A 10,795-nucleotide genomic window follows, 5' to 3' on the forward strand; every position below is an offset into this window, starting at 1 on the left:
CGTATGCGCCACACAGAACGTACTGCAACTGCCTCTGCAATGCAATGCTGCAAGGCAAATGGAGTGTTCCATTGGAAATGAATGTACTTCTGGTGTACCAAAATGCAATGACGCTGTCGGTGTGATCGAGGCATTAGGGCTCTGGTCAACAGCAGTGCAGTATTTAGGGAATAGGGTGCCATTTGGGACAAAGATATTGTTTCACAGAAGAGGTGAGTAAGACGTGGAGGGAAGATTGAAATCATCTTGATTAGAGATTTCTTTTTTTTACAGCAAGTGCAAACGTTTAATGAAACAACTACGACACATACATTCAGTGATTAGGCATGTGTTAAAGCAGCAGCATCTTCTCTCTCTCTCCCCATCTCTCCGTCTCTCTCGCTCCGTCTTTCTCTCTCCGTCTCTCCGTCTTTCTCTCCGTCTCTCTCTCTCTCTCTCTCTCCGTCTCTCTCTCTCTCTCTCTCTCTCTCTCTCTCTCTCTCCGTCTCTTTCGCTCTCTCTCTCCCCTACTTCTTTATATTGCCTACAAACATTTTAATACATTTTTCAAGCCTTAGCAGTGAGATGACAGCAGGGGGAAGGGAATTTCCTTGCCACAAAATTAGCCTGCTTCTTTCAGAGCCGGTGTCCTGGACACAAATTAAGCCTAGTCCTGAAAAAAAACAGCACTCTCCATGGAATCTCCATTGAACATGCTTCTTAGTATAGAATAGCATTAATCGGTGTCTAGGAAACCAGCCCTCAGGGTTCTTTCAGGGTCTTTTGTCTAACACTAAGTGTTTTATAACAAACAACTTGTAACATGACTCTGATTGACTGACTTATAGCAGACCCCAGGTCACTATTGGCACTACAAATACATACAAATACATACAATTACACACAAACATACTGTATACAACACAATGCTGCCTTGGAATGTGAACATATACATTAATGATATAGCTACATATTTATCTCCTCCACATATAATGTTCCCTTTATCAAATAAAAGCACAGTGATTCGGATATTGCAATACTGTAAAGCTAGCATGTGTAACATTTTCAGTGGCAAATGTGATGTGCTGGGTCATTTCGTAATACTTCTCCTGAATTATAAAATCAACCCTCAAATATATCTGATTAGAACATTTAAAACTTCTTCATTTGGGACAGAATGAACATATAATCATTATTTTTTTTAAATTGTGCACAAGTATTGGAATACATAAGGCTAACATATAAACATATAAAAACTGGATAAAATAAGGAATTGAAGAGTTAAAACAAAGTTTCTTAAAACATCATTCAAATAATAATTTCAGGAATCAGTTATAATTTCAGTTGGATTGTAAACATCCATGATGGTACATAAAGTCATCACGTTAAGTTGTTGATATCTTTGGAATGAAACAACTTAAAAACAAAGAAACAAAGAAAAAATGTACCCTCAGAGAACAATTCGTTTTTTGAGTAAATAATAAGTTAACTGGTTAGAACAACTCTAAACACCTAAAAGTTGAAACTGTTCTGGATTGTTGCTGCTTTTGTGGTGTTCTGGGGTTGATAAAAATGCATAATCAAACATTAAAAGATACAACAAAACATCACATAATGTGATTGAAGCAAAATGCCTTTTGTGACTTTTAAGTTAATAAAATGTAAGTGCTTTGGTAGCATACACTGAGTGTACAAAACATTGACACCTGCTCTTTCCATCACATAGACTGACCAGGTGAATCCAGCTGAAAGCTATGAACCCTTATTGATGTCACTTGTTAAATCCACTTCAATCAGTGTACATGAAGGGGACATTAAGCCTTGAGACAATTGAGACATGGATTGTGTATGTGTGCCATTCAGAGGGTGAATGGGCAAGACAAATATTTAATTTCCTTTGAACAGGGTATGGTAGTAGGTGCCAGCCACACCAGTTTGTGTCAAGAAGTGCAGCGCTGCTGGGTTTTTCACGCTCAACAGTTTCCCGTGTGTATCAAGAATGGTCCACCACCCAAAGGACATCCAGCCAACCTGACACAACTGTGGGAAGCATTGGAGTCAACATGGGCCAGCATCCCTGTGGAACGCCTTCGACACCTTGTAAAGCCCATGCCTCGACAAATTGAGGCTGTTCTGAGGGCAAAAGGGGTTGTGCAACTCACTATTTGGAAGGTGTTCTTAATGTTTTGTGTACTCAGTGTATATTTCTTTAGTAGCAACATAATTGCTTTTATATCAAATATCTATTGAATAAAATGTTCTCATGACTCTGGAATTACACTGTAGTAACACAGACCAAATCTGTCATTGATTGGAGGAATTCAATTTACAGATGAATTGTGTTATTGTTGGGATGATATGTAATGTAAGCAAATATAAAACAAACTGAACAGAAGAAGTGATAGTCAAAGTAACATTGCACTGCAGGAAAGCGAGTCCATCCTCTCATCTAATTGGTCTCCTCTACCAAATCGTACCTGAAAAAGTTACAGATAGGTAGCTTATCAATCAAAGTCATATGGAATGCATATGAATAAATGTAGAAAAGGTAACCCATGGGATGGCACCTACCATTGTGTGTTGCCACTCTTCAGGTCTATCTGATCCAGATCCAGCTGTAACTAAACACAACAACGAAAATACTGGTCAGAGGTCATCTCAAAGGTGCTTAAACCAGGACATAGATCATTAGATAGCCTACAGTAGCTTACCTTTCCAATGAGCTCTCTCTCCCTGCTCATGAAGGAGACGTTGTTTTTGACAGTCAGGTCCAGTCTTCTCTGCATGGATTCCTCCAGAGAGAAGTCAAAGTCAAACCTGCACAAACAGAAAAAGGAAAAGAGATACAATGGCAAATACTAGTATATGACATAACCAGAATGACACATAACTAACTACTGTAGAGCTGCTAGTTTGATATATAGGGCTAGGACTTCAAACATACAAAAATGCAAACAGTACCAGATACTATTACACAAAGCTAACTATGGTATAAGATAGTTATTTCTGCTAAGGTCACATGGTCAGGAAAACTCCTGTCCCAACACATTCCCTCTAGCTTGTCTCCTGATGTCCCCTTCTGTATCACCTCTCGTTGAACTCAGGGTTGAGGTCTCTTTTCTTGGTGTTGGTCTTTCTCTTGGTGGTCCTGTTCTTGTCTGGCAGAAGTATGAAGGAGACATAGGGGTCGGACCCGTCCTTAGCAGACCCACAAGCTGGCAGGCCCCTGAAGGCAAACATAGGACAAACTGGGTGACTAACTGCGTGTGGACACTGTTTACAGGTAGCACAATGTTCCCTGGCTCCATACAGATCCCCCTTTTGCAGGAGACCTTCATGCAATGCAGGATATTTAAAACTTGTAGTGTATTTTAGGTTTAAAAAAGCTTCTGAAGTTTGTAATTTCCACTTTGAAATTTCAGACTTGATTTTGACTTACGAAAAATGTATCATTGTTCTACAAAAATGTCCATTAATTAATAATCCACATAATAATTCACATTTCCTGCTGCTGCAGGATTATTTTCCTGCTGTAGCAAACTGGCTCAAACTGTAAGTGGATAGTGGACACACAATAGCCCATTGAAACAGACTTAGCATATCCATTAGGGCTAGCTTTCCCCCCTTTTTTAAGTTGATTTATGCATTAATTCATTCAAATACAATAAAACAATGGCTTAACATTCATGAATACATTTTTATTTTTTTTACGCACACACCATACAACATAGATATCAAATAAAGGTTTTAGGGCTATAGGTCAAGTTACTATACACCACCAGCCAGTTGGTCAGTGCCAGTGCATTATAGGAAATGTAGTTCAGGACAGACCTGCAGGCAAGGACAGTGATAAACAGTGCATTATGGGTATTGTAGTTTGGGACATACCTGCAGGAGAGGACGGTGATGAACAGCCGATTCTCCTCTAATGAGTAGCCAATTTGCAGCTTCACCTGGCCGGGGCTCTGATCAACTCTGAGCGAGGAGACACAGGTAGACAGGGGGAGAATCTCAATTGGTTTTGCTCGACTCCTCGTGTCCTCTCCTCCGTCCTCTCCTCGCCTCCTTTTGAAAAAGGTCAAAGGTAATCGAGGGGAGGAGGCGAGGGGAGGAAATGTGGAAACAAATGCGCTTGTATGAAATGAGACTCTGGCAAATGAAATTTACAGAGGATTAATCACAAAATATATATGTAAAGTGATAAACATTTTATAGATAAAAGGATAAGTAGCATATCGTTTTTAAATGTGCATGATTTTCTACTCCGACTTTCGAAGGGGTTGTGGTGAATTTCCAAACTCTTGCAGTAGGACTACGGTAGGATACACCTCAGTATCTTATGCCGGAGGAGGCAATCGAGGAGAGGAGCAAACTCCTCTGTTTGCCTATTAATGAATTGACACGCTCCTTCATTTGGTGACCACCTAACGGTTTCCCGGTCACGGAGGAGAGGAGGCAGGAGGAGTCGAGGCGAATCCGCACATTTGCCCAATTGAGAATCTCCCATGGTTACAGTTTACATGGATTATAAATGTATTCATTCCTTCAGTATGTCTAGGCCCAGAGTTTTTCCTGGTCAGGTCACGAGTTCAGGTCACACTCCTGGCCCTAATTATGATGTTTGATTACAGATACATGATCATTTTAAACTACAGAATTGTGTTATTTATTTACAGTTGAAGTCGGAAGTTTACATACACCTAAGGTTTTGCCAAATTAGGATTTGCCAAATACATTTAAACTCAGTTTTTCACAATTCCTGACATTTAATCCTAGTAAAAATTCCCTGTCTTAGGTCAGTTAGGATCACCACTTTATTTTAAGAATGTGAAATGTCACAATAATAGTAGAGAGAATGATTTATTTCAGCTTTTATTTCTTTCATCACATTCCCAGTGGGTCAGAAGTTTACATACACTCAATTAGTATTTGTTAGCATTGCCTTTAAATTGTTGAACTTGGGTCAAACGTTTTGGGTAGCCTTCCACAGGCTTCCTACAATAAGTTGGGTGAATTTTGGCCCATTCCTCCTGACAGAGCTGGTGTAACTGAGTCAGGTTTGTAGGCCTCCTTGCTCGCACACGCTTTTTCAGTTCTGCCCACAAATGTTCTATAGGATTGAGGTCAGGGCTTTGTGATGGCCACTCCAATACCTTGACTTTGATGTCCTTAAGCCATTTTGCCACAACTTTGGAAGTGTGCTTGGGGTCATTGTCCATTTGGAAGACCATTTGCGACCAAACTTTAACTTCCTGACTGATGTCTTGAGATGTTGCTTCAATATATCCACATAATTTTCCTTCCTCATGATGCCATCTATTTTGTGAAGTGCACCAGGCCCTCCTGCAGCAAAGCACCCCCACAGCATGATGCTGTCACCCCCGTGCTTCACGGTTGGGATGGTGTTCTTCGGCTTGCAAGCCTACCCCTTTTTCCTCCAAACATAACAATGGTCATTATGGCCAAACAGTTCTATTTTTGTTTCATCAGACCAGACGACATTTCTCCAAAAAGTACGATCTTTGTCGTGTGCAGTTGCAAACCGTAGACTGGCTTTTTTATGGCGGTTTTGGAGCAGTGGTTTCTTCCTTGCTGAGTAGCCTTTCAGGTTATGTCGATATAAGACTTGTTTTACTGTGGATATAGATACTTTTGTACCTGTTTCCTCCAGAATCTTCACAAGGTCCTTTGCTGTTGTTCTGGGATTGATTTGCATTTTTCGCCCCAAAGTACGTTAATCTCTAGGAGACAGAACGCGTCTCCTTCCTGGGCGGTATGACGGCTGCGTGGTCCCATGGTGTTTATACTTGCGTACTATTGTTTGTACAGATGAACGTGGTACCTTCAGGCGTTTGGAAATTGCTCCCAAGGATGAACCAGACTTTTGGAGGTCTACCATTTTTTTTCTGAGGTCTTGACTGATTTCTTTTGATTTTCCCATGATGTCAAGCAAAGAGGCACTGAGTTTGAAGGTAGGCCTTGAAATACATCCACAGGTACACCTCCAATTGACTCAAATTATGTCAATTAGCCTATCAGAAGCTTCTAAAGCCATGACATCATGTTCTGGAATTTTCCAAGCTGTTTAAAGGCACAGTCAACTTAGTGTATGTAAACTTCTGACCCACTGGAATTGTGATACAGTGAATTATAAGTGAAATAATCTGTCTGTAAACAATTGTTGGAAAAATTACTTGTGTCATGCACAAAGTAGATGTCCTAACCGTCTTGCCAAAACTATAGTTTGTTAACAAGAAATTTGTGGAGTGGTTGAAAAACAAGTTTTAATGACTCCAACCTAAGTGTATGTAAACTTCCGACTTCAACTGTACACTGTACTGAGAAGAACAACATGTGCCATGCAGGCCCGTTGGACATGATTCCTCAGTCCTCACTGTACTGTACTGTAATGTGACCGGAACACAATGGGACATTGATCTGACTGTGAGCTTCAGAATGACTCACAGTTGAGAGAGCGGTGATCTGTGTCGTAGGTTTGGTTCAGTGTCCCGTCTGTGGATGACATGGTCTCTGTCCTCACTGCCCTCCCCAGTACCATCACTACGACACACTGCCAGCTGGGTGTCCAAGATCTGCAGGACAAAAGGCCATTTAATATCCCTCTCAAGTTTCAAGCTTCAGTTTATTAAATTTTAAAGGACATTTCACACATGGTCTCGACACACTTTAGAAAAACAGATAAAACATGACATTTATGAGTAAGAGACATGTGACCGTAAAATCAGTATCAGGACAGAAAGTATAAAGAGCTCACATGATGACATGAATGTAGAAAGAGGGGGTTCAGAGCAAATGCAATCATACAGAATGCCTTAGGGGCACAATCTGAACTGGATCATTCATGCAATCGTGTTGTTTTGGAGGAATAGTCATGGGACAAGTGGGGAGTTTGGGACAGAGTCTCTGAGTATGAAAATCATATGACAGTGCTGAGTTTGTTTGGTATAGAGAGTGGGTGTATGAGTCAGACATGGGTTCAAATAGTATGTTTTCTTTCAAATCCTTTGAGTGTTTAATTGAGCCTGCCTGAAATGCCAGATGGGCGGAGTTCACACTTTAGGGACTGTTCCACTGGTTCCATTGTGCCAGACGAGCTCAATCTAGCACAGATAACGCATTTGAAAGAAAACAAATACTATTTGAACCTGGACAGTGGTGAGTCTGGTACACAGAGTGCCTGTTTATTTGGAGTTTACCTTGAGTGTGGCCCTCAGTAGTATCTGGCTCTCAGGGAGGGCCCCGTCCAGACAGAGCCATCGGTCCAGCACCAGGCCCTGCTCTGACAGCACCTCTCTCAGTGGTAGTACCACCGTGCCCAGGGCCTGGCCCCAGCTGTGGGACAACTATAGTACAGAGGGGATAGAAAAACAGACGCACACAATGATCAGAGGTAAAATAAAGTACCATTGTCCCTTTCTAACTCTGTCCACTATCACTCGCAATGTCACCACTCATTCTCCCAGCGTTGAATGGGTCCATTCAAATGTGTTTCAATAGGTGTAAGCTCTGTATGAAAACATGCTAACAGTGTTATCAGCCCTCTTAGGCCCCATTCAAGAAAAACAAATGTGTACTTTTCAACCCTTGCGGACCCTTTCTCTCACCTTCACTATAAGGAGTTCCTCTTTAGGGTCACGAACCAGGAAGTGGAAAGCTTCATCCCACCGAGGAGACGTAGAGCGCTCGCACACCTTGGAAAAAGAGATGGATGGAGAAACCAAAGATAAACATAAATTGTCCATCTTTCATTTTGGTTTCTCTAGTAAGCATATACAGTATGTACATAGACAAGGAGTCAAGAAGACTAAATGAGGATGTGTTACCTTGGTCTTGTATGACATGGCCTTCAGCAGAATCTCTGCCCCCACTTTTGGCTCTTTTCCATTCTTCTTCAACTGCGAACATGAAAAACAATGATTAGTGTATAAAATAAATGAAAGGACTACAACAGAATCAACATCACACATAAATAACAAATCTACAAACCAATAATGTAAGGTCATAATGTAGTAATAAAACCAAAAAAGCCTTGTTGTATATAAACACTGAGGAAGTATTGTGGGCTATATAGAGTCACTGACAACAACAACAACAACAACAACAACAACAACAACAACAACAACAACAACAGTATGATAGCACACAGCAGGGTAGCAGGCCCCTGGTCTCACCGGCAGGCTGTGTGCTCTCTCCACATACACAAACAGCACAGCAGCTGACGGTACTGCCTTGTTCTGGTACTGCTGCTGGGCCTGGTACTGCAGGATCTGGAAGGTTCAGAATTATAATACACCGTTAGAACCAGATACTGGTAGAGCACAGAGAGAGGAATGTAGAAAGAGAGAGAGAGTGTGGGAGAGGGAGTGAGTGAAAGAGTATGGGGGAAAGAAGGGGAGGAAAAGGGAGAAAATGAGAGAGAGAGAGAGAGAGAGAGAAAGAGAGAGAGAGAGAACAGGGGGAGCTAACCTGATCTAGTCTGGCGGATTCTGAGACCCTGGGGAGCCACTCCATGATCAGGTGAACCCGACCTGACTTCACATCATTCAGAGTGTACCACTGTGATAGAAACAGACACATGATTACCAGAGTACCATTATCAGACTATGACAGTATCATTGCAATACTGTTTGACACACATGTTTGGAGGCATACAGTGGGGAGAACAAGTATTTGATACACTGCCGATTTTGCAGGTTTTCCTACTTACAAAGCATGTAGAGGTCTGTAATTTTTATCATAGGTACACTTGTATGATTTTTAAGTAATTAATTTGCATTTTATTGCATGACATAAGTATTTGATACATCAGAAAAGCAGAACTTAATATTTGGTACAGAAACCTTTGTTTGCGATTACAGAGATCATACGTTTCCTGTAGGTCTTGACCAGGTTTGCACACACTGCAGCAGGGATTTTGGCCCACTCCTCCATACAGACCTTCTCCAGATCCTTCAGGTTTCGGGGCTGTCGCTGGGCAATACGGACTTTCAGCTCCCTCCAAAGATTTTCTATTGGGTTAAGGTCTGGAGACTGGCTAGGCCACTCCAGGACCTTGAGATGCTTCTTACGGAGCCACTCCTTAGTTGCCCTGGCTGTGTGTTTCGGGTCGTTGTCATGCTGGAAGACCCAGCCACGACCCATCTTCAATGCTCTTACTGAGGGAAGGAGGTTGTTGGCCAAGATCTCGCAATACATGGCCCCATCCATCCTCCCCTCAATACGGTGCAGTCGTCCTGTCCCCTTTGCAGAAAAGCATCCCCAAAGAATGATGTTTCCACCTCCATGCTTCACGGTTGGGATGGTGTTCTTGGGGATGTACTCATCCTTCTTCTTCCTCCAAACACGGCGAGTGGAGTTTAGACCAAAAAGCTCAATGTTTTGTCTCATCAGACCACATGACCTTCTCCCATTCCTCCTCTGGATCATCCAGATGGTCATTGGCAAACTTCAGACGGGCCTGGACATGCACTGGCTTGAGCAGGGGGACCTTGCGTGCGCTGCAGGATTTTAATCCATGACGGCGTAGTGTGTTACTAATGGTTTTCTTTGAGACTGTGGTCCCAGCTCTCTTCAGGTCATTGACCAGGTCCTGCCGTGTAGTTCTGGGCTGATCCCTCACCTTCCTCATGATCATTGATGCCCCACGAGGTGAGATCTTGCATGGAGCCCCAGACCGAGGGTGATTGACCGTCATCTTGAACTTCTTCCATTTTCTAATAATTGCGCCAACAGTTGTTGCCTTCTCACCAAGCTGCTTGCCTATTGTCCTGTAGCCCATCCCAGCCTTGTGCAGGTCTACAATTTTATCCCTGATGTCCTTACACAGCTCTCTGGTCTTGGCCATTGTGGAGAGGTTGGAGTCTGTTTGATTGAGTGTGTGGACAGGTGTCTTTTATACAGGTAACGAGTTAAAACAGGTGCAGTTAATACAGGTAATGAGTGGAGAACAGGAGGGCTTCTTAAAGAAAAACTAACAGGTCTGTGAGAGCCGGAATTCTTACTGGTTGGTAGGTGATCAAATACTTATGTCATGCAAAAAATGCAAAATAATTACTTAAAAATCATACAATGTGATTTTCTGGATTTTTGTGTACCTATGATAAAAATACAGACCTCTACATGCTTTGTTAGTAGGAAAACCTGCAAAATCGGCAGTGTATCAAATACTTGTTCTCCCCACTGTAGCTCTACCACTGGCCATACAGAAAACACAGCAAAATCTGTCATAAAAACATTAATTTATAGTGAATCGTTAGACATTACCTCATCAGTGAACTGTGGGCTGATGATGTCTCGCAGGTTGAACTTGAACCTGTAACACAAAACATTCATGTATTTCATCTGAATGGTTCTTAGTTGTTTTTGAGGCACCATGTTGTCTGGTCAGATCCTCACCTGCCCAAGAAATCATCCTGATCCAGATCTTTATCAAACAGCTCAAACTGGATCTCCTGACCAGGCAGCTGGGTTAGGATGATCTGAGGAAACACAACACAACACATATAGAACAGGTGCTTCATATTTTCCAGAGGATCTTTTGTAAGTCTAAATTCACCATTAATTAAATCCCATCATTATTGTTTACTGTATTGAGAGCATAGATCCGCAGTGTCCGGAACCTAATTTCATCATCTAACGCAAACATTTTCGATTTCCAGCTGCTCAATATTTTCCTGTCACTGTGCTCTTTTTACCTCGTAAAGTTCGTTCCAGTAGGGGTTGAGGTTCTCTTTGATGGTGTGGCTGCGGAAGGTGACTCCCCCGACCCTGATCTTGACGTAGGGATCACTCTTCC

At 42.0% G+C, this 10,795-nt stretch overlaps 1 protein-coding gene across 1 annotated transcript; it reads right to left on the bottom strand.

Annotated features, from left to right (window-relative positions):
* Positions 1 to 275: 275 nt before the first annotated feature.
* On the bottom strand, positions 276 to 10,790 carry LOC311119380 (extended synaptotagmin-1-like; the record flags this gene model as incomplete). Its single annotated transcript, XM_084194089.1, has 14 exons — positions 276 to 2,456; positions 2,551 to 2,600; positions 2,691 to 2,796; positions 3,068 to 3,205; positions 3,868 to 4,044; positions 6,445 to 6,572; positions 7,197 to 7,343; positions 7,605 to 7,691; positions 7,824 to 7,895; positions 8,172 to 8,267; positions 8,467 to 8,556; positions 10,264 to 10,312; positions 10,396 to 10,478; positions 10,695 to 10,790. Coding segments are annotated over 14 exons (1,347 nt in total), but the record flags the coding sequence as incomplete, so codon positions are not given.
* Positions 10,791 to 10,795: the final 5 nt, after the last annotated feature.

The sequence above is a fragment of the Coregonus lavaretus genome (assembly GCF_964263955.1).
Source record: "Coregonus lavaretus genome assembly, contig: HAP1_SCAFFOLD_6431, whole genome shotgun sequence".
Taxonomy (NCBI): domain Eukaryota; kingdom Metazoa; phylum Chordata; class Actinopteri; order Salmoniformes; family Salmonidae; genus Coregonus; species Coregonus lavaretus.